The following is a 25,560-nucleotide window of genomic DNA, read 5'->3' as shown; positions in this document are numbered from 1 at the left end:
AAAACTGAGGGGACTATCAGATATTTGTAACATTGCGCGTACGTGAAATCTAATGACTCTTGGTAAACATAGTTAGAGATGTAATTACAAAATGGCTAACATAACAATGAAAAATCATGCAATATTGAAATAAGAATGCATGTTGGCAAATGGAAAACGGTAAAAATTTAATTTTAGGGAATGCAGTTTCGAATTAAATAGGTCGCACGTGTTTGAGAAAGCGAGTGACGGTGTGTTACGCAACAGAGAGATGAAATTAGTATTATCTAAAGCTTCTTGAACTACTGATGCTAAGATTTTTTATACTGACGCCAAGAAAGTATGTAGTTATTTCTATTGTATCTTGTTCAACTTCTCGTTGAGGATTATGCGTACAAAGCTAAACGGCTTTTACACTATAAATATATTAATGTAGCTTCAACATTGCCAGTTTTCTTGTGAATGTAAGGAAGGAGGGATGGAAGTAAGGAAGGAAGGAAGGAAGGAAAGAGGAGCGAAGTTAAACTACGTAGCAAGTTGCCTGAGGTTGGCTGTTAAGTCGCTTGGACGAGCGAGTACGCACCTCATCCTGCTCGACGCGCAGCTTGGCCTTGCAGAGGAAGTCCGTGCGCGCCGTGAACTCCAGCTGGCGGTCGAGCACGTGCAGCAGAGACACCACCACCAGCAGCAGCAGCGCCATGCGGAACGGCGCGGGCACCAGCTCCATCCTGAGGACACGCCACCAGAACGCATTCCTGAGGTACACGACCATCGGTTGTTCAGCAATGAAGAAACAACAGAGCCTTTATAGTTTATCACTGGATGCTGTCCATCTCGATCCTGCAGCACGCCAGGGGATATCTGCTCTAATCCACACACAACTCCTCTATCTACACACAACACACAGTTGCACGTGATACGGACACGGCCGGTCCCCGTCTTGGCAATAGAAGGAATTTTCATCGTTTGGTCAGCATATGGTGCAGAAACAGTAGTGTACGTGTCCTGGTCACCAGACAGTGCGCCAGCGTTCTGTATTAAATCCTGTACACTCCCACAAATCTACGAAGTGAGCCTATGTACACAGTTGGTGGTCTTCCGTTGGATGTAGAGATGATAGCCTTTTCAATGACTACAGTGTTATTTGAGATCAGCTTGGCTACAGTGATTGTACTACAGCGCTGTAGCAGATGTACTCATGTTGTAAATAAAAAATAAAATAAAAAGAAAAACATTACTTTCTGTTACTGTTCTCCTAACTTATATTCTTCACAGACGAGTAGCACTTCTACCTGCTCTTCGCTGGGGCACACTGTGTTCACACTAACGTTCACATGAAGACTATTGACTGAATGATAGTGTCGCGTCTGCCACAGACGGCACCTGCCAGGCAGACTACACTCAAGACACCACATAACATACACAAGCACTTGCAGGCGCAACCAAGAGGAAAACAATTCTTCCAAACAAACAGAACCTTTTTCTGAAGAGGTCGCCTCAGAGATACAGGGAAAGCTGGAGTACTCCGCCGGCCTCCGCAGGCTTTATAAGGTACGCACAGCAGCAATACAGCCAGTTCCTCGCCGAGCTAGGACCAGCTCCGACGGACCTCACCGACGCTCTTGATGAATGGTCGTCTACAAGTTATTTGTTTTTCTATGTATATAGTGATTGTTCGAGAAGTGTAGTTCAGTTTCAATAAACGACATTATACTGAGTGTTCTACAATACTGAGTACGCTCCAGACAGGTGTGCATATTCCTGGTTTTTCCATTTGTTTACTGTCAACTCTAGCAAGAGAAGCAGTTACCCAGGGCACTTGCAGTGTCTGCTAGTATACAGGCGACAGAGTCAGTTTTGACTTAAATTTTCAGTAACGTCGTGTTTACGTGAATGGTAAACTGCGATACCTTTTTCAACAAGCCTTGAGGAGAAGAAGTGGATTTTCGAATAAAATTTTAGGATGATATTAAAATGACGTACTGCTCCTCACAGTTTCGTAATGAACTAAGAACAAGAAATGGAATCAAGCTGGTTAATGGCCTCCCAAGTAGCTACTCATCATTCGCTTCGTATATATATATATATATATATATATATATATATATATATATATCCCAGCTGGACGAAAGTTATTTAGGGTGTTCAAGATAAGTGGGAGCCCAGTAGTTCTTTCAAGTTTCTTTCCTGTATATCCATTTCTGTACGTTCCTTCCACTTCTCAGCCTTAGCTTCTTTGTTTAGTACCGGACTGCCATCCGAGCTCTTGATATTGACACAGCTGCTACGCTTTTTCGCGAAGCGTTCTTTAATTTTCCTATGTGTGGTATCTGTACTTCTCAGTGTCGTGAGTTTATCTACAGGTTTGTAGTTTTCCTCTAATCATTCCTGGTTTTCTATTTTCCACCTTCTGCCAGACTCATTTTTAGATGCTGTATTCCTCTTTGACTACTTCACTTGCTGTGTTTTTATATTTACTCTAGCAGTAACAGGTGCAAACATGTAACTCTTTTGTATCGGTGGTGAATAAATAGTTGCCACTATTTAAGTTCCAACCCTCGTACATTAGAGCTCTCTGCATCACTGAGGTACGGGAGCCACCACACCTTGCCAAGGCCCATCGTTTGAGCAGGTCTCTCAAGAACAAGTGATTTTCATCTTATAAACTGTTTTTAAGATGGTTCCCATTCCGTTCTACTGATATACACTTAGTTTCTGTACAGCATTTGCACAACAGCATTAAGAGAACCACGTGGAGTAGTTAACGTACGATCTATGTCCCAACCAAGACATATGGTATGAGCTACACTGGAAAACTGTTTGATTTCCTTATTTCGTAAAAATTAATTACGAATTCATTTAGTGTATACTTGGATGGCAGTGTGTAAATACTCTAGTTAGTAGTAGCAGTAGTAATGGTAGTGGTAGCAGTAGTAGGAGAGCGTCGACTGACTCACCCATCGCGCGTGCTGCGGAAGTAGAGGTGGAAGGCTTCTATGGAGGAGTAGAGAGCGAGGTGTGCGGCGGCGGTGGCGACCATGAAGAGCAGCTTGAGCAGGAAGCCGGCGCGCAGGAACACCGACACGGCACACAGCGACAGCGCAGAGCTGTACAGGTAAGACTGCAGTCACGTCACGCGCGGCTCCTCTGGCAGCGAACAGACACAAGACACAAAAGCAACAACACTACCACACCACAGCAGGAATACTGCAACACAGTCATACCATCACGACTCGAAACTGTTCAGTTGCACCAACATGCGCTCGACACTCTCAACACTCGACATCCGAACACTCGAAACAGGGGGGTGCCAAATTGCCATGTCAATGAATACATCGGCAAAGGACCCCTCTAAGGACCTCCAGTTCGGCAACACCCTCAGTGCCTCCCACACACCTTTCTTGAGCACATTAAAGACGTAGCTGTCGGAGACCTAGACACCCGTTCACTGAGTGGTGTCTCGTAGCTGCTGTAGCGCCTGAGGGCAGGTAACCCTACGTCAGAGGAGTCGAAAGGGTTGCCTGCTCTCCGGCGCTAGAGCAGACGCAAGACAGCACTCAGCTGAACAGGTGCCTAGGTCTCTGACAGGTGCATCTTTAATGTGCTCAAAGAAGGTGTGTGGGTGGCACCGAGGATGTTGCCGAACTGGGGGTTCTTAGAGGGATCCTTTGCCGCTTTATTCGTGCACATGGCAATTTGGCATCACTGCATGATCACGCTACAGCAAGTCACCAAAGAATATGTTTAAAAAAGTTTAAACATTCTTTGCTGCTTTGGATCGCGTTCAGATTTCGTCAAGTGCTTTTCAGTGGTGTTTAGTGATTCCATCAGGCATACCAGAGCAAAAAGTCGCAGTCACACTACACACCAAACATGCCATGTCACATTCAATGGGACTGCAGCCTCACGATGACCCTAGATGAATGACTCAGAGGGTGTCAACAGTGTCTAACGTTATCAAGACTGTCGTACTGTTGCTCATCGCACTGCGAACTGTCGTTTCTGACCTCGAAATATATAAGAATCTACGTCCCAAGCATAGGGCTGGTTTCACTGACGCCCTTTATGCCATCTCATAAGGGCTTTCCATGTCGATTTTGAGTGGTGGTGTACCTCAAATGTTTTCCACTTCCGCCCATAAGAAAAAATTGTGTGATTTCTGTGCTGGATGTCGTGGTTATGACCTACATAGCAGAAGCGTCAGAAGAAGGGTTGAAATGTGCACAAGAGGATGACGAACTTCCAATAGTGCGATATGTCCACGATGGTGTTGGGCACAATTGTGGTGGAACTTGATGCCATTGTGACATCATTAACCCACCTCACACCTCATATGAACTTCTGAGCTGTGGCCTTTTCTTTCGCAAGTGTCGACACCTTGCTGTTCGAAGTGTCGGTGAGTCCGAGGGTGACGTCGCACGCCGCCACGCTTTTACAGCTTTATAGAGGAGGGTTGTAGGCACCTTTGAACCAAATTTAATACTTATGCTTCGCAATTGAAGATAATTACAGGGTTTGGCAAAAGTGACAACTTTTTTTCTAGTAGTGTATGTAACAATTCACACACACAAACACACACACACACACACACACACACACACACACACACACACACACACAGACACACAGACACACACACACACACACACAGACACACACAAACACACACACACACACACACACACAACAACCCAAAATGCGACCACAAAACGCAGAAACACACATGATACAACAGAACAGATCACAAATATGTGGGGACTTAAGAAAGTAAGTTATACATGTCGTCCTACGCTAAGACAATTGACCAACAACAGTGGTGCATTGGCAGAAGAGATTACATGTTCTGGGTTTCCTGCATATGCAGTACTGCTGTGGTACGGTTAACAGGTGCATCACAGTCTGAGAGCGAAATGACATGGCAACAGCAAAAGCACTCCAAAGTTGAAGTACCTCGAACAGTACAATATTTGTGCGTAAAAAGTCTAAATTACACACAGATTCGTGGCGAAATTCCGGAACTGCATGCACCAATTGCAGTGTTGCACCCAGCCAGAGTGGGGATAAGATGCCAACAGTTTGAGCAAACCGCACCAACGAGAAAGAAGGCCATCGACATCGACCACGGACGACAATGTTCAGGCAATCGGCAAGCTGAGAGCTGAAAGAACACTGTAGGAAAAGAGATTTTACAAAGACGTTCGCACAGCTGTTCTCGAGTGGCTATGTGGCCAAGGAGTGGATTTCCATCATCAAGGAACTGAACGATTGGTAGAACGTTCCGACCGTTGTTTATAGAGACTGCTGACTATGTTGAAAAATAGTGTCACGTTTCTGTGTCACTCTGAACTGCAGTGCAGCGTTCAATACAAGTTATTTGGTCTGCCACGATAATGTAAAACTTACTTTTCTAAGTCCCCTCGTACAAAACCAAAACCAGCTACTACAATAAGAGCATCGCAGACACTACCACAGAGGAAATATCCACACATACTAAATCAAGAACGGTTGTAGTAATAAGTTCAAAAGCAAGACCCCGGCAACAAGAAATAAAAAATTGAATACGAAATAAAAGATTTTTATTACGTTATTTGTACACATGTCCTTTTTCAGGAATATACATATTACCATGGATATCGAAAGACTATTTTATCTTAAATATTAGTGTTATATACAGGGTGATTCAAAAAGAATACCACAACTTTAAAAATGTGTATTTAATGCAAGAAACATAATATAACCTTCTGTTATACATCATTACAAAGAGTATTTAAAAAGGTTTTTTTTTCACTCAAAAACAAGTTCAGAGATGTTCAATATGGCACCCTCCAGACACACGAGCAATATCAACCCGATACTCCAACTCGTTCCACACTCTCTGTAGCATATCAGGCGTAACAGTTTGGATAGCTGCTGTTATTTCTCGTTTCAAATCATCAATGGTGGCTGGGAGAGGTGGCCGAAACACCATATCCTTAACATACCCCCATAAGAAAAAATCGCAGGGGGTAAGATCAGGGCTTCTTGGAGGCCAGTGATGAAGTGCTCTGTCACGGGCTGCCTGGCGGCCGATCCATCGCCTCGGGTAGTTAACGTTCAGGTAGTTACGGACAGATAAGTGCCAATGTGGTGGCGCTCCATCCTGCTGAAATATGAATTGTTGTGCTTCTTGTTCGAGCTGAGGGAACAGCCAATTCTCTAACATCTCCAGATACTGTAGTCCAGTTACAGTAGCACCTTCGAAGAAAAAGGGACCAAACACTTTATTGGCTGAAATGGCGAACAAATGCACAACTAAATGAAACTTTATAGCTCCCTTAATTCGCCGACATATAGTGCTTAGCTCTGCCTTTTGTCGTTGCAGAGTTTTAAATTCCTAAAGTTGTGGTATTCTTTTTGAATCACCCTGTATATTCACAGTAAAGACATAAATGAAAAAAACATACAAATGAGTTGGGTGCTTCTAAATATTGCAGTAATCAAGGTAACCAACGGCATGTTTTCAGTTTGTAATATCGTAACATATAAAAGGCATTCCAGATTCTAAAGCATAAACGAAGCATAATGATTATTGATCTCCTACACTCGCCTGCTGTGGGTAAAATGAGGATCATTCTGTGAGACAGTTCATAATATCAGATAGATAAAAAATTTGCATCTGACTACCAGGAACCGACGTGATTTGCTAATATACCACAGTATTAAAGTTATAAAGTGTACGGTGCACGGTGAGTGATAAGCTCTGCAATGATTAAGTCCTGTTCAGTCATTTTACTTCACTATGTCTTCATGAGAAAGTATAAAACAAATGACACTGCATTTTACAGACCAACATTTATAATAGAAAACTGTGTCGCTATTTATTTGGGAGATTACAAAAAACTCTCTCTTAACACATTCAGTTACACATGCGCGCTTATGACTTTTCACTCGTGTTGCAATTTTGTGGTCTTTTCTATTCTATTTTTCTATAGATGTACAGCAAATTTGTTTGGTGTATAATTGGACAGTACTGTTCAAATGAGTTACTGGCGTACATTCAAGTTATTCTTTATATTTTTCTTTGTATTTTACCACGTTATTTTTCGTGGTTTTTAAGGAAATCTGATAGTCTTAGATATTGTTGGGGAACATCTGCATTTTGAAAAGACAGTACGTTACGTTATCAGTATAGCGTGTCTTAAATGACGTGTAGGGACTAACCTGATACATGACTAACGAGACAGTGCGATATTACTTAGAATTCTTTATCTGCCAACAGTCCGGTTTATGAAACCATAATACTCATTTAACCAACTGAATCTCAGCCAGATACCCACAGAGAAGAGAATAGATCTCCACATGAGTATTACGTGACAGGAAGGTCTGTCGGCGCCACAGTCGAGAATAGCATTGGAGAGGGGAGGCGAGCGGTATCAGCGAATCTGATCGCAGTCGGACCTGCATGCACAACGCGTAGCCACTTTATCAGCGGAGTCATGCACGCAAAAGGATTTCCACGTGCTACACTGTCAAGGAGAACCTCGATTCCCAAGACACAAATGTCGTTGGCATCAACGTGTTGCGGAAAGCTGTTGTCACTGAACGTGGCGGATTAAAGCTGCCATTCCACCTTGAAGCCAATCCTCATTGTGCGATACAGAAACTGTCCACCCATCGCTATAGTACTGCCCTAGGCAAGAAAAAAACCTGGGAGGTCACGGAACTTAAATGGGAATCTTTGGAAGAAAGGCGACGAAGTTCTCGCGAAACCCTTTTGGGTAAATTCGAAGAAACTCTAATCGAATAATATGGTGACCATTTTGTAGACCACATAAGGATGATGAGATTAGGACGATGAGGACGCGTACAGAGACACATAGACAGTAATTTTTTCATGGCTAATTCCACGAAGGTATGAGGAAGAAATCGATAGTATTGGTACGACGTACGCTTCACCACAAAGTGTATAGGGGCTAACTTTTTTGTCAGCCAGACGGGCTTCGTTTGACATTCCAGGATCGAAAGTACAAGGATAGTGATTCGAGTGCACGTGCGAGCAGAGTTACGTAGAATATTAATGATTACAAAATCACGAACTTTTGGTAGACGATAAGTGAAGCGAGGGAAACGGGGTAGGAGGAAGTATATCGACTAGTAATGCGGATAAAAAGATTGTAAAAAGTAGTCATTAAAGAAGCGGTATTCTGCTTTAAAGTGGATCAAATGGACCGTAATTTTCATATACTGTAGTTACAGCATACCATGTTCCATCAACAGTTCCATCATGGTGTAAAATCCAGAATGACGCTCAGCGTACTGAAATAGGCATTGCAACAATAGTGGAAAATAACAGTGCGAATTGGTACGGTTAGTGTTGTGTTTGTCGAATGAACAGTGACTGCATTTAGGCGTTTTATCGTTTTGAATTGCTGAGCAATCGTACAGGCCATGCCCATATCCTTATCAACAGATACTGAAGTGAATAATAACCAAACTATATCTCAATGTAATAGGAATATGGGATGGGGGTACTACGCTTTTACAGATCCTATCCTTCTCGTGTTCACCTGTCACTTGTATCTGAGTTCTACCACTTTCCCAGGCCAATTACATAGATTCCGACTTCCATAATTAAACTTGCAACTGCTAATGTTAATTGAAACTTAGGAAGTAGTGCGAGGGGGGTAAGGGGGGGGGGGGGGTGGAAATGTGCAAGTGACAGTGTATACAACGATGAGAAAAAAAATTACGAGCACTGTCCCTTGCGAGAGTGAACATCACGTGCTGGCGTCGTGGCACGTGGAAAGTACATCATATGAGCGGAACAGAGACGAACGGAGAACGGGAAATCATTATAGTGGCGATAGGGGCCTGAAATGGGAAAAATTCACTGAAATGGACGACTTTGACCAACAGCAGATTGCTGTGGCCCGGCGACTGTGAATGAGCATCTCGGAAAAGGGGAAGCTAGTTAGCTGATCGCGTTGACAAGTGTGTGTGTAAATTTTCGTAGGAATTTTTCTTGTTTTGGATATCGGGAATCTCGCTTGTAAGGCCTGAATTGTATAGATATGCGCGCGCAGCCTCGGCAAAGGAGCTACGCTCCTCAGAGACAGTTAAAGGTGTCATTCCTCTGCGAAGATGCACGGCAGTTTTACCTGTTGATTGCGAGGAGAGGAGAGAAGAGGACAAAGACATATGAGCTTTGGTGCTAGATGCGAACAGTAGAGTTTGGTTTAGTAGCAGCAAGCAGCGAACAATCGAGATTTTTGGGAATCATATTATGGTTGAAATGGCTGTAAGCACTATGGGACTTAACATCTCTGGTCATCAGTCCCCTAGACTTAGACCTACTTAAACCTAACTAACCTAAGGACATCACACACATCCATGCCCGAGGCAGGATTCGAACCTGTAACCGTAGCAGCCGCGTGGTTCCGGACTGAAGCGCCTAGAACCGCTCGGCCACCGCGGTCTGCAATCATATTATGGATTAATGGAAGATTTGTTGTAGAAAGAAGAGAATTGATTTCTACATTGGTACGATTATACCCTATGTTAGCTCGCCGTGCTAGCCGTGTGGTCTAACGCGCTGCTTCCCGAGCGGGAAAGCGTGCCGGTCCCCAGCAAGAATCCTCCCGACGGATTAGTGTCGAGGTTCGGTGTGCCGGCCAGCCTGAGGATGGCTTTTAGGTGGTTTTCCATCTGCCTCGGCGAATGCGAGATGGTTCCCTTTATTCCGCCTCAGTTACACTATGTCGGCGATTGCTGCGCAAACATTGTTTCCACGTACGCGTACAACTACTCTACCACGCAAACATTTGGGGTACACTCATCTGGTATGGGACGTTCCCGTGGAACGGGGCGGGGCGGGGCGGAGAGGGGATCCACTGGGGGCCGAACCGCACAATAACCCTGGGTTCAGTGTGGGGTGGCGGTAGGGTGGGTGAACTGCTGTGGCCTGTTTTGGGGTTGTGTACCACTGAGGGCTACGAGGGGACGAAGCCTCTCAGTCGTTTTTAGTCCCCAGTTCTATACACAATACACAAATACCCTTTGTGAAAAATGGATTTCAGGTAATGATTAAGTTTCGTTTGATTTGCAGCAGCAGTTTGATAATGCAGCATTCTTAGTTCGTCAGAGATCCAGATCAGAAATCTTTTTGCTTTTCATTTCTTTGTTAGAAATTATCGATCACTGTGAGGGAAATGGATTTAAGAATTCGATTTTGAAATTTTGTTTAAGGAAAAATTATAAATGTGAAGTTTAATTTTTGTAATTTTTGTGTTATAGTTACGTGATGTCAGAGAATGCTTAAGTATTATTCAAGTTTCAGTAAATGTTATTAAATCAAACGATATGAGATTGCTATTGAGTTCATTTAACCCAATGTCATTGTCCGCATCCCATGAGTCAATTATTTTTCAATTTCTTTAAAACCATTATCAAAAATTATGAACCAAGAATGACAGCAACGCTTTCGGAGAGCGCACCGTACCTTTTCGTATCTTAGTAGTTAAATTTTGCACCTCTGTTATCGCGCTGTAGCTACGTGAGCAATTTGCACGCCATTATCCAGTGCGACTCAGGTGGGACAAATAGCGTAGAAAACAGATTCTTTCTTTAATTAAATTTCACATGGGCAGTCTTTAGTTTCAAAGTAATCAGTTTTTCATCAAAGGTCATAGTCAGATTTGGTCCATAGCAGTAATTTTAAGACAGGAACATGATTTTCATAGAATTCTTGCAGTTAGATTTCTCTACGCATTTGAATTTTGTCATCAACAGTAAGCATTTCATAGGCCATCAGCTATAAAGTTTGGTATTGCGCACCATTCGGAATAGGAAGTGCAAAGTTTAGCTTGTGACAGTTTAACATCAAAATCACAATCAATATTAGGGCCGCAGCCCCGCGCATCCATACAGGAAACACGCCTAAGGCGCCATGGACTCCCAAGCTAAAGCGCCTCCGACGCGACTGCAGACGGCATCACCAGCGTAGTCTTGGCGATCACATGCGTGAGGGCACACTTGTGCGGTACGGGCGGCCCAAGGCGCTGCTTAAGCAGAAGTTGAACACGGTAAGGATGAGAGTTGGCAGAGATTCGTTCGCTACAGTCTGGCGGGTGACCCCTGGGACATGCACTATAAGACTGCAGCGTCCAAATTTCGGACATCGACGGTACCGTCAGCCCTGAGGATGATAGATGGCAGCCACACCAGTGACTGTGGAGAATCTGCCGAGCTCCTCATGAGCACCTTATTGCCCGACGATAATAACGAAGACGAGAATGAGGAACAGGGGAACCTGAGGCGGCCACAATCAATATTGCAGATTTACTTTCACTAAAATTAATTTAACAGATAACTTTCAGCGTGCTGCCGTCGCGAATCTCTACGGATAATGGTTAATGGATAGTAAGCGACAAGATCCTTGAAGCCTACACCTATGTGACACCCACGGCTGATCTCAGTCGGTATGAGAAACTTGCCTGCTGTGCAAAGCAAAACAGATGAAGTTCTGTGGCATACCGGCCGACAGAATAGAATGTTCGTGCAGCCAAACGCTTTTCGGAACACATCGTTGAACATGGAGCCCGGCAAGAGACGGCCACTTCATGTTACCAAGTAGAGTCAACGACAATGGCAATTACGATTGAAGGGTCCTCGAAATTAGACCATGGATCCACGGAAACTCGTCACCTTACTGAATGAATCATGCTTCTTGTTACACCAGATCGATCGTACCATTTCTGATACGTTGACGTCCATGCGAACGGCTGCTCGAAACTTGCACTACACTATTGACGCAAGTTGGCGGCGACAGTGTTAGTGTATAGACGAAATCCAACTTGTCTTCCATTGGACACGTGTTAGCAATAGTTGGATTGACACCTGTGGACTTCCTTCTTCAGTTTATTCATTAACTGATGTTGGCGACCACATGACGCATTTCTTTCTATGAACCACATTACGTAATGGTTGATCTGCACTCGATAATCCTGTTCCGTACTTTACATTACCTAACCAATATATACTTATTCATCCTTTTCCTCTTTTCCTCTCAATCTTTTATTATAAACTGTAGAAGAGTGTATTTGGTACTCCGTAGTACAGGGCGTAACGGATATACACTACTGGCCAATTAAAATTGTTGCACCACGAAGATGACGTGCTACTGACGCGAAATTTAACCGACAGGAAGAAGATGCTGTGGCATGCAAGTGATTAGCTTTTCAGACCATTCACACAAGGTTGGCGCCAGTGGCGACACCTACTACTTCCCCTTCCCCCCCCCCCCCCCACCCCCCACCCACCCAGGAAAGTTTCCGACTGATTTCTCATACACAAACAGCAGCTGACCGGCGTTGCCTAGTGAAAGGTTGTTGTGATGCCTCGTGTAAGGGGGAGAAATACGTACTATCACGTTTCCTGGATGCACGACGGTTTATCGTATCGCGACGTTGCTGCTCGCGTTGGTCGAGATCCAATGACTGTTAGCAGAATACGGAATCTGTGGGTTCAGGAGGGTAATACGGAACGCCGTGCTGGATCCCAACGGCCTCGTATCACTAGCAGTCGAGATGACAGGCATCTAATCCGCATGGCTGTAACGGATCGTGCAGCCACGTCTCGATCCCTGAGTCAACAGATGGGGACGTTTGCAAGACAACAACCATCTGCACGAACAATTAGACGACGTTTGCAGCAGCGCGGAGACCATGGTTGTGGTTACCCTTGACGCTGCATCACAGACAGGAGCGCCTGCGATGGTGTACTCAACGACGAACCTGGATGCACGAATGGCAAAATGTCATTTTTTCGGATGAATCCAGGTTCTGTTTACAGCATCATGGTGGTCTCATCCGTGTTTGGGGACATCGCGGTGAACGCACAATGGAAGCGTGTATTCGTCATTGCCATACTGGCGTATCAGCCGGCGTGATGTTATGTGGTGCCATTGGTTACACGTCTCGGTCACCTCTTGTTCGCATTGACGGCACTTTGCACAGTGGACGTTACATTTCAGATGTATTACGACTCGTGGCTCTACCCTTCATTCGATCCCTGCGAAGCCCTACATTTCAACAGGATAATACACGACCGCATGTTGCAGGTCCTGTACGGGCCTTTCTGGATAAAGAAAATGTTTGACTGCTGCCCTGGCCAGCACATTCTCCAGATCTCTCACCAACTGAAAACGTTTGGTCAATGGTGGCCGAGCTACTGGTTCGTCACAATACGCCAGTCACTACTCTTGATGAACTGTGGTATCGTGTTGAAGCTGCATGGGCAGCTGTACCAGTACACACCATCCAAGCTCTGTTCGACTTAGTGGCCAACCGTATCAAGGTCGTTATTACGGTCAGAGGTGGTTGTTCTGGCTACTGATTTCTCAGGATCTATGCACCCAAATTGGGTGAAAATGTAATCAAATGTCAGTTCTAGTATAGTATATTTGTCCAATGAATACCCGTTTATCATCTGCATTTCTTTTTAGTGTAGCAATTTTAATGGCCAGTAGTGTACTATGAGTCGTTTGTTACTAGGGAGGTTAGTACCTCCACGGACATGTAGTTAGAGCAAGCCACTAACTCTTGTTTCCCCCAGGGCAGCGTGTCAGGTGCTGAAGTGTGGACGCGTGGATGCAGAACAGTTAATCTATACTGACAGCCATGGTCCACTTAGCAGTGTAGTTATGACCATGCAGAAGACATCAGGTCGTAAAATTAATGACTGCTTGTGGGAAGACTGTTCGACACAGAGAAAAACAGCCAACATGCAGACGTGTGCACATATTAAGATAGCAAACACAGAACTACCAGCCGGCCGAAGTGGCCGCGCGGTTCTGGCGCTGCAGTCTGGAACCGCGAGACCGCTACGGTCGCAGGTTCGAATCCTGCCTCGGGCATGGATGTGTGTGATGTCCTTATGTTAGTTAGGTTTAACTAGTTCTAAGCTCTAGGGGACTAATGACCTCAGCAGTTGAGTCCCATAGTGCTCAGAGCCATTTGAACCATTTTGAACAGAACTACCTGTACCTAAATCCGTTACAGCTTGCATGTATTCTAAGTATTCAGTTTTTCTCCTTTTAAACATTAACGTTTCTCACTGTTTGTGTATTCTTCACAATACGTCGATATTACTCACTCTGACTGCCAGGGCATTTTATGCATTTTGGAGAATATCCAAATTTCAAAGTCGTGAATTCCCAGGGCATTTTATGCATTCTGGAGAATATCCAAATTTCAAAGACCTGACTGTCCAGGGCATTTTATGCATTCTGGAAAACATCCAAATTTCAAAGTCCTCTACTTCCTTGCTGTTGCCATATTTAGTGTCAGTCTTCTAGAACCGCATAGAACTATAGAGCAGATGTAGCGTCTTACAAATCGAACTCTAAGGTTTAGGTCTAGGTCTACACTTGTGAGAATTTTCTTAAATTTAATGAAAGTGATACGGGCGTTCTTTATGTTTGTACTCGAATCTTCACACGAGTGCCGTTCGAAGGTACTTAAACTTATTTACTCTTTGTACTAAGGGGGCAAAGAATGGTAGATTTTAATGTGTAAAGGAGTCGGGCTACCGTTTGACAATCATAGAATTCGTCTTTTCTATTTTAATGTTTAGACCTAGATTACTGCTGTAAATTCCTACTGTATTGACGATTTGTTAAAAAACCATCTAAATTATCAGCAATCAATACTGTACTATCAGCACAGCTAATATTGCTGTTGAAGACTCCGTTGCCCTTTATGCCTGTTTGTGTGTTATATCACCAAGTGTGTGTGTGTGAGCGAGGTTTCTACGGCTGGCGCCACCAGTCTCCGTCGTTCACGGTCATTCCAGTCTCCTTCATTAAGATCTCTTGCCGCCATTGCTTTGCTGACGTCGTCTTTCCAGCATCTCGCAGGTCTACCGCGCTTTCTTCTTTGATGTGGAGTCCATTGCCATACACGTTTCGGCTATCTTGTGTCTGGCATATGCTGTAAGTGACCATACCAGAGTAGGCGCTTCCTTTCTGTGTAGTCTAGGATTGTGCTGTCGACGCTCATAACCTCTTTGATTCTATCATTTCTAATATGATTAAGCCTGGAGTATTCACAGCTGCGTCTCCAGAAATCGATCTCGAGAGCCAGCAAGCGATCTACTGCCTCTGAGTTAGTTCCCACAACTTTGCACCATATGTTGTGATACTTTCAATAATCACCAAGTGATTCCCGAAAAATACTCTCTGAGTACAAACTGAATTACAAGGGTGACAGAATTCATGCTTGTCGGACTCCTCTACAGATATTAATCAAATCGGTGATCCCATTATCAAGCTTAATCTGTGCTGCCTGTTTCCAGTATAAATTCTCTATACAGCGGACGTCTTTCTGATCGAGATGCATTATTTTGAGAATTTCCATAACCTTATTATGTTGTACTCTATCTAAGGCTTTTCAGTAGTCAGTAAAACGAAGGCCTATGTTTTTATCTTGATCGTAGCAGATTTCCTTGAGACCTCGTAGTGCAACGCTTGCTCCTCTTATGCATAAACCATCCTTAAACTCAGACACTGCCTGACCAATAAATTTCTCACGTTTTCATATATCCTTTTCTGGGTGACCTTCAGAAGTATTTTCAAGGAATGGTTCATAAGAGCAGTGACTCTATGAGCTTCACATTTACTCACATTTTTCTCTCATGGTATAGGAAAGAATGTTAGTAATAGCCATTGGGCAGAGTAAGTGACCTATACCGTAAATTCTGTTAAAAGTTTGTTAAGACTCTGATACCTACTTTATCAAGACTCTTAGTGAGATCGACAGGAATTTCATCTGGTCCTATTGCCATGTTCGTTTTTGAGTTTAGTATGCTTTTCTCGATTTCTTCTTTCATTATTTGTGGTTCTGTTAGTTTAGTTGTTAGAAATCTCTGTATGGTCTATCATCTCGATATAATCTTCCCATATCTCTCACTTTTCGGCAGCGTCATGAGAGAATTCACTGATCATTTTTTCGAAACGCCGCAGTTCTTCCCCACTGCAACGCATAAGTTTGAAAACTGGCTCAAAGCTGCGTACAACCTTTCTCTGTAATGACGCAGAAGCACACGGCCCTGTGACATCGCCCTCTGGTTCGGCGATACTTGAAGCATCTGGGTGTCGACATATGCGAAAAAGAAGCCAGAGCTCATGTGAGGTGTAAGGTGAGTTAATAATGCCACATTGGCACTAAATAGCACCAAAATTCTAGCCATCGCCACCGTGGACGTGTTACACTATGTAAAGGTCGTCACATCTCTTCTCACCCGTAATTTGTCCCTTCTTTTGACGCCTCCGCAAAGGAGATTAGAACACGACGGCTAGCATTGACATCACGCGTCTTTCTTATATGTGGCTGAGGGAAACGTTTCAAACACACTGTCGCTTAGAGTCGACACGAAAATGCCTCACGGAAGGCATAAAGGGCCTAAGTGAAAACACCCCTTCTTTCAGGTGTTGATTCCCACATTTTGGGCTCGAGAACGACAGTTCGCAGTGCGTTTGGCAACAGGACGACGTTCTGGACGATCTTTGACACTCCTGACAGCCCACAGACGTTTCAACCCTCCTCTAAAGACAGAGTGTGCCAGTAACCCAATTGGACGTGATTGGAGGTAGGCAACCACTTGACACATCTTTGTTCAGGCATGCCTGCTAGCCGACGCCCAGGGCTCTCTCACGGGTTTTCTCTCTGCAGGTGCATTTTTTAAAGTGCTTGAAAAACGCGGGCTGGTGGCGCTGACAATACTGCCGAACCCGGGAGGTGGTCTCAGACGGACCATTTGCCGTTATATTCACGCATGCGTCAACGTCGCACCTCTCCAGCACCACGTAACAGGATGACGCCTCGGGTCGTGTTCGAATTTCATTGAATGGTTTTTCCCTTGTGGTTCCGCACTGAACACCAGAGCACGAATTGCAGTCGCACTACCCTCTAAAGGGGTTCGATTTCGTTCCGTGTGATTGCTAGCACACAACGTCCCTAGAGAAGGATCGAATCGTCCGTGGGGCGTCAGCAGTGTCAAATACTGTCAAGAATATCGTCCTGTTGCACTTTGCAGTCCAAACTATCGTTATCGAACTCAAAATACACTACTAGCAATTAAAATTGCTACACCAAGAAGAAATGCAGATGATAAACGGGTATTCATTGGACAAATATTTTATACTAGAACTGACATGTGATTACATTTTCCGGAAATTTGGGTGCATAGATCCTGAGAAATCAGTACCCAGAACAACTACCTCTGCCCTAATAACGGCCTTTATACGCCTGGGCATTGAGTCAAACGGAGCTTGGATGGCGTGTACAGGTACAGCCGCCCATGCGGCTTCAACACGATACCACAGTTCATCAAGAGTAGTGACTGGCGTATTGTGACGAGCCAGTTGCTCGGCCACCATTGACGAGACGTTTTCAATAGCTGAGAGATCTGGAGATTGTGCTGGCTAGGGCAGCAGTCGAACATTTTCCGTATCCAGAAAGGCTCGTACAGGACCTGCAACATGCGGTCGTGCATTACCCTGCTGAAACGTAACGTCCACTGTTCAAAGTGCCGTCAATGCGAACAATAAGTAACCGAGACGTGAAACCAATGGCACCCCATACCATCATGCCGGGTGATACGCCAGTATGGCGATGACGAATACACGCTTCCAATGCGTGTTCACTGCGATGTCGCCAAACACGGATGACACCAAAATGATGCTGTAAACAGAACCTGGATTCATCCGAAAAATTGACGTTTTGCCATTCGTCCACCCAGGTTCGTCGTTGAGTAGACCATCACAGGCGCTCCTGTTTGTGATACAGCGTCAAGGGTAACCACAGCCATGATCTCCGAGCTGATAGTCCATGCTGCTGCAAACGTCGTCGAACTGTTCGTGCAGATGGTTGTTGTCTTGCAAAAGTCCCCAAGTTTTGACTCAGGGATCGAGACGTGGCTGCACGGTCCGTTACAACCTTGCGGATAAGATGTCTGTCATCTCGACTGCTAGTGATACGAGGCCGTTGGGATCCAGCACGGCGTTCCGTATTACCCTCCTGAACCCACCGATTCCATATTCTGCTAACAGTCATTGGATCTCGACCATCGCGAGCAGGAATGTCGCGATACGATGAACCGCAATCGCGATAGGCTACAATCCGACCTTCATCAAAGTCGCAAACGTGATGGTACGCATTTCTCCTCCTTAAACGAGGCATCACAACAACGTTTCACCAGCCAACGCCGGTCAACTGCTGTTTGTGTATGCGAAATCGGTTGGAAACTTTCCTCATGTCAGCACGTTGTAGGTGTCGCCACCGGCGCCAACCTTGTGTTAATGCTCTGAAAAGCTAATCATTTGCATATCACAGCATCTTCTTCCTGTCGGTTAAATTTCGCGTCTGTAGCACGTCATTGTGGTGTAGCAATTTTAATGGCCAGTAGTGTATGTGGGAATCAATGTCTCAAGATTGACTGACGCCTTTTATGCTACCCCCTGTGGCGGTTTCTTGCCGATTGTGAGACGTGGTATGTCCTCGGCCACTGATAAGAAAACTGCGTGATTTCAAAGTTGGGTGTTACGGTTGTAACCTCCATTGCGGAGGCGTCAAACGAAGGGGTTAAATGTGCGTAAGAGATGATATGGCGGTCTTCCACCGTGTGACAGGTGCACGACGGCATAGCGCAGAACTGTGGTGAAAATTACTGCACTGTGACATCATTGATCTCGCTTACACCTCAGATGGACTTCTCAGCTGTAGCAGTTTTCTTCCCCCCGCATGTTTCGACACATGGACAGAAGGTGATGTGGCAGGTCATCACGTTTTTGCACCGTTGCAGAGGAAGCTTCTTGGCACTTTTGAGCCAAATTTCAAACTTAGAAGTCGCAATGGGAAAGGGTAGCGAGGTTTCGAAGAAGTGTTCCTTAGTTAGTGTTCAGCAGCATGTTTTATTGACTTTTTGACCATCAAGGAGATGTATTTTCTTCTACACATCCGAGCAATTTCTTTTAGCTTCTTATGTAAGCTACCCTCATCATGTTAAGCCTGCAAGCTTTCAGTTTCTATGCATTCCTATTGTAACCATTTTTGCTGATCCAATATTTGATCTTATAAGTTTATGTATATCACTGTAATTAGATGTGTCTGTGCTCAGTGTTCATCCATCAATGGAAGAATTTGATCAGTCATCCATATCTTTTTTCGATCTCTTGTTTTATACCCTAGTTTATGTTCATCATGGATTATCAGTGTTTCTCGTCTCTTCCCACGGTTTTCTTGATAAACCAGACGCATCATTGTCGTCACGATTCTACTGTTTTCATCCATGCGCACGTGAAGAATATTGCGGACCACTTGTATCCCTTTATGCTTACTGTATTCTCTGACAGCAGTAGCATCTTCCAGCCACGTAACTGTACGCCTCATAAAACCAGAGTCGTGCTACATTGATTTCAGGAAGATGATAGTGGACTCACACTGATTCCCCCCCGATTCGACCACCCGGCGCCAGGTCTGCGCCCACAAACCATCAGTCCGTAATTTACGGGAATCGCGCGACTTGCTCGTAGACATCCGGTGGCGTATACCTCCGGAAGGCTACCAAGGACTTGCCGAATCCATTCCACGTAGGATTGCTGTTGTATTGTTCTCGAGAGTTGGACCAATACGCTATTAAGCAGGAGGTTATAATGATCTGACTTGGTGCAGTATACGTCGATGTGGAGACCCGTAAGGGCAGGTGCATGCTCCTATCAGGCGGGACGCCATTCATGCTGGCGTTTTAGCACTCTGTCCACCTAGAAGTGAGACAGAACAGTTCCGGTAACGCTCCACAGACACGAGTACGTTATAGCGATTTCCAGAGAACGTGACCTCAGTCCTACTGGGCATATTTGAAGTTGCAGTCGGCTCCATCAGTCCTCAGTGCCAGTGAAAACTGATAGCTGGTTGAGAACCGTGCAAATGGGCGTTTTTCACATTAACAAACACTGTCAGAGGTAAAAGAGGCGATAAGTGACAGATAAAGTCTTAGTACTGACCATAGCTCGAAACATATACCTTCGGGTCAGTACACAGGCACTTAATGACTGAGCCATCGAGTCATACTCTTATTCTAAATCCACTGGATATCATTATCTTCTTTAAGTAACCATGTTCTAAAATTAAAACAATTGCAGCCCTCAGCCGCAAAAATGAAGTCTTTTTGACTTAGATTTCAGCCACTTCTAAGAGTGCCTTCATCAGAAATAAAACATTTAAAACTGAAACTTCCTGGCAGATTAAAACTGTGTACCCGACCGAGACTCGAACTCGGGACCTTTGCCTTTCGCGGGCAAGTAATCTACCATCTGAGCTACCGAAGCACGACTCACGCCCGGTACTCACAGCTTTACTTCTGCCAGTACCTCGTCTCCTACCTTCCAAACTTTACAGAAGCTCTCCTGCGAACATCCCCCAGGCTGTGGCTAAGCCATGTCTCCGCAATATCCTTTCTTTCAGGAGTGCTAGTTCTGCTAGGTTCGCAGGAGAGCTTCTGTAAAGTTTCGAAGGTAGGAGACGAGGTACTGGCAGAAGTAAAGCTGTGAGTAGCGGGCGTGAGTCGTGCTTCGGTAGCTCAGATGGTAGAGCACTTGCCCGCGAAAGGCAAAGGTCCCGAGTTCGAGTCTCGGTCGAGCACACAGTTTTAATCTGCCAGGAAGTTTCATATCAGCGCACACTCCGCTGCAGAGTGAAAATCTCATTCATTTAAAACTGGCATGTCACGCATAAAATAACTATTAAGCGATAACGCTTTAGTCACAAAATATTAGAATATAACACATAGAGGCAGGCCACTAAGGGCTCCACCTCATGTCGAGCTGCCATTTTTAAAGCTATAATCATGTTATGTTTCCTGCATAGTTGTAATATTTGTACGCCTCTCATTTTTTTGTGTAGGGAGCTTCATTGAGTACGGCAAGAAAGAAAAGCAGGTCACTTGATTAGTCCTATCAATATCCTGTCCTCCTGCAATGCGTTTTACCCAGACATGTAGGGCATCCCAATCCAAGTTTAGCTTTTTGACTTACATGCTCTTTGCATTCACTGTTTTCTCAGTCTTAAATGGCTTAATACGAGTCCCGATATATAAACTCGCCAACTGTAATTAGATACTTTCTGGAATTTGTTTGACAGCAAAGTACGCAACATATAAGCAACTATAAAAGTGTGCAGTACAAGAATCGTGTAGGGAACGCCTCATGCTTATGTAGGCTTAGCGATATAGCTGTGAAATGCTACAAGAGAGAAAGAGCAAGAAATAAAGCCACACAATTTATTTACAAAGGAAAGAAGAAATCAACAGATAAGGTTTTCACTACACATGCTAGAAGGGCACTCACGAAAGAGAAGAAGGAAAGTTGAAAACAGCAGAGCATCGAGTAACACGCAACTTTTAGTCCTGAAAAGTGATAGAGAGATAGCAAAACACAGATACTCAACTGATTTACAAGAGACAGACAAGTATGCAATAGGTACAATCCAAAAAAGGATGGGTACACAAAGTGAAGTTCATCTAAAATACATAAAATACAAACAAACACTGAAAAAGTTTGAGTGATTTGTTCAGCAAAGAACTACACATTTATCAACAGGATTTCATGCAGGGATGTATTTATAATACAGCATGTAACACAAAAAAGTACATCAAATGAAAGTTATCGGAAACTGTAATACATTATGCTTCCTAATTTTTATATTTTACTAGTTTGAAGCACTTATAGCTCAATTCCATCTATTGTTTTAATGAGGAAGTTTATATTCAAATCAACATATAGTTCACATGCATATGTCCTCAGAAAGTTCCAGTTTTCTGTCATTAACCAAACAATTTTAAGAGGTATATTTGTGACGAAAACATAATACTTAATTCTGTTTAGTCTGTAGACAAGATAAAAAATTATACACCTTTTTTGTTTTTAACAGCTGATGTTTTATGAAAATTCAGTGGGTAGCTGACACTGTTTGTACATTGTGTTGAGTTTTAAATAACTTTTTGACAGTAAGATTTGGGTGAGTGTGTTCTTGCACGTGTAGTAGGTCCGTAATGGAAGTGACTGACAAGCAGAAGTTCTAATAAGCCAGCTCCACAGGGTCACAAACATTTAGAAATCTAAAAAGAAACGCAAACAATGTCAGTTAGCCACCGGAATTTCCTAAAAGCATTAGGGGAAACATGCTTTGCAAGAAAAATAAAATTTAGTTCCAAAAGATGGACAGTAAATACATTTGTCTACAAGATAAACACTGAAGGCAACAAATGAGGAAGAATGGCTGCAAATGTTAACAATAATACACAATATTTAACCAAGAATTTATCGCAACGTTAAACGTAATATAGTATGGACGTGGTGCATTTACTTTGTGATCAACAACGGTTCAAGACGTCATAACGAATATTGACGAAAATGGTAACTCTGCGATGAGGGGAGCATTTTGTGTATGGCTATAAGTCGTACTTGTCCTATGGCTGCCGGCAGCACGCAGTACCGTGTGACACGTTTACCTCTATTTCCCAGACGTACCTTCCACATGATGGAGGTATACTAGATTTACTTGTAACAAACAGACGCCATCTCTTTGCTCACATGGTAGTCACTGAACACAGTGGAATTTTAACAATAATCGGTACCATTGTGCAAATGGTAGACAGGTTATCAAAAAGTTCTACGTGTTCAACAAAATAGATTTGGATGAGACTATCTAAGAGAGGAGGTGTAATCATTTCATTTAAGTGGTCATCTGTTGTCGGAACCATGACTCAAATTCAAAGAAATAGTCGAACTTGCTCTAGAAAAATTGTATCTGTTAGAACACTTGAAGATGATAATGATTTCCCCTTGGGGTGCAACCAGTAACAGAGCTTTTTTTATGAAACAATGGCTGTTTCAAAATAAACACAAAACAAAAATATATCCTCAGACAGACTTACGTTAGTTAATATACGTTCACTGAATCGCTATCTGACCTTACGATTGCAAAATGTTAACACTATCATTGACACCAAAATCAGTGCCAAGACCGGCCGCGGTGGTCTAGCGGTTCTAGGCGCTCAGTCCGGAACCGCGCGACTGCTATGGTCGCAGGTTCGAATCCTGCCTCGGGCATGGATGTGTGTGTGATGTCCTTAGGTTAGTTAGGTTTAAGTAGTTCTAAGTTCTAGGGGACTGATGAGCATAGATGTTAAGTCCCATAGTGCTCAGAGCCATTCGAACCATTTTTTTCAGTGCCAAGGGATTTGTAGAGTAGACAGGAAGCGATACAGAAAAAAGCTAAACGAAAGCCGATACGTTGAATTCTACGTTAAACATTCATTTAGAAGTGGAAAATCAGTGGACGATGCATTCGTTAGCTGCATCACTGTTAAGGCGAGTGACATAATTATCATTCCTGGTAGTAATTAAAAGCAACTTAACTCGCTAAAACGTACAAGATTCCCATGACAAATGGAATGCATTCATGTCCTCTACAGATTTACAGGGTGACTATAATGCAAAGTAAATCTGTTGAGTAGGGTGATGTTCTACAAGGGCGTTCTGAAAAATAATGCTTCTAAATTTTTTATGTGGAAACTCTTACAGCATTTTAAATAAAACACTTGTTATTAACATTCTACAGCTTTATTCTTCAAATTTACATTTTTATTACTTAACATATTTCTCCTAATGAGAGACCAGTTTGTTGACTTCGTTGACTCAGCTGCACCATCACCACTGTTCGCATTGCTTCATCACTGTCAAAGCGAAGTCCTCGAAGATTCTCTTTAAGATTTGGAAACAGATAAAAGTCGGGTGCGGCTACCTCGGGGCTATATGGAGGATGATCGATGACAAAGGACCAAGTCGGTGAGCTGATATGTGATCTTCCACTGCCGTGCTGAAGGGAAGGTTCCTGCATGCGTGGACGAACTTTTGAAATTCAAAACTCAAGTACAGCACGCTGTTTCTCACGCACCGATATAGTTATTTTGCACACCGCCATGTTACATGATACAGTTCGGAGCCCTATAGCGCTACAGGACCGCAGATTTGTAGACATAAACAATGAAGGCGTAGAATGTGCATAACATTTTTGTATTTAAAAATCTTCAAGATTTTTCACATAAAAAATATAGAGGCATTACTTTTCAGCATCCCCCTCGTAAATGACTGGGAAAGAGCACAGGCCGCATCCATCTCCAGAAACTGATCCACAAAATTATCGTCCTATATCACCCACAAGTAGCTGAATCAGAATGGGAGAACATATGATAGGTTCAGGCGAGATGTACTACTTGGGACAAAGTAAACTACTCCGTGAAAATCAACACTGGTTCTGAAAACATTGATGTTACGAAAATCAACTCAAATTCTTCATATGTGATGTCATCAAGTATGGCGGAAGCCATATTGATTTGGTGTACCTAATATTTCTAAGGGCTGTTGATTCAGTAGCACATCTACGTCCCTAAAGGAAAATGAGTTTTGTGGGATATACGAGGGTTGTCCAGAAAGTAAGTTCCGATCGGTCGCGAAATGGACACCACGGTGAAAACCCGATGAAGCTTTGCACAGATGTATTGGGCAGTGTCTCTAGTATGAGCGTCGATCGCATCAAGACGCTCTTTTCAGTTGTGAGCGCACTGTAAGCCAAGTAGGAGGGCCGTCTGAGAGGCTTCGCCTTAATGAATGCAGCCCACCTAACACAACTGCCACGCACTTCCTTCTTCATGGAAATTCTCAGCCGCACTCTGCAGGGGCAGTGAAGATGCTCCTACAGCCTTTTCGATGGAAAGTCTCCGATCACCCACAACACAGCCCTAATTGGCTCGTCCTGAGTATCATCTCTGTTCACATGAAACGCTGGATTTGAAGGCAATACTTGGGCGCAGGCTGCGCGCTACAGACCAGCGTAGATAATTATCGGAAAGCACAGGCGGCTGCCTTGTATGACGATGGTGTTGGAAATTTGGTATAACGCCCCGACAAATGTCTAAGTCGGAGCGGCGATTATGTAGGACAGTATGTAGAAAGTATAGCTAATTCTTGCAAATAAAATGTTTCTGATTTTCACTATGTTTTCCATTTAGCGACCGATCGGAACTTACTTTCTGGACAACTCTTGTATAACCTGATTTACGACTGGATCGCGTATTTTCTGAAAGGCAGAATGTAGAATGCTATGCTGAAGTAAGATTTGGTGGCCCCCGTGGAAGTATAATAGGACCGTTTTTGGTCATGTTACACTTTGCTCACTTCCCAAATAGTATTATTTGCAATGACTGAGTTGTCCACAAGGTGTGTTCACTAAAAGCTGCAGAAATTTCCAGTTATATCTCGACAAAATCTCCGCATTCTTAGAAAACTGGAAACTAGCTCGTAATGTAGAGACGTACGAAGTTACGCACTAGACGAAACATGAAGCGCGAAATCCTTTGACTGCAACTTTCATGAGTCGTAACTAGAGTCAAAATGGTTCAAATGGCTCTGAGCACTATGGGACTCAACATCTGAGGTCATCAGTCCCCTAGAACTTAAAACTACTTAAACCTAAATAATCTAAGGAC

At 43.7% G+C, this 25,560-nt stretch overlaps 1 protein-coding gene across 1 annotated transcript in view; it reads right to left on the bottom strand.

Annotated features, from left to right (window-relative positions):
• Positions 1–25,560, bottom strand: part of LOC124789372 (adenylate cyclase type 2) — a 278,181-nt gene that overhangs the window by 50,944 nt on the left and 201,677 nt on the right. Inside the window, exons 12-13 of the mRNA XM_047256703.1 lie at positions 2,937–3,100; positions 563–707 (exon numbers count right to left, since the gene is read on the bottom strand). Of these exons, the coding sequence (XP_047112659.1) occupies positions 563–707; positions 2,937–3,100 (309 nt within the window). The remainder of the gene's footprint in view (positions 1–562; positions 708–2,936; positions 3,101–25,560) is intronic.

This window comes from Schistocerca piceifrons, chromosome 3, assembly GCF_021461385.2.
Source record: "Schistocerca piceifrons isolate TAMUIC-IGC-003096 chromosome 3, iqSchPice1.1, whole genome shotgun sequence".
Taxonomy (NCBI): Eukaryota; Metazoa; Arthropoda; class Insecta; order Orthoptera; family Acrididae; genus Schistocerca; species Schistocerca piceifrons.
The sequence above is the reverse complement of the archived record's forward strand: the minus strand, read 5'-3'. Positions and strand labels throughout refer to the sequence as shown.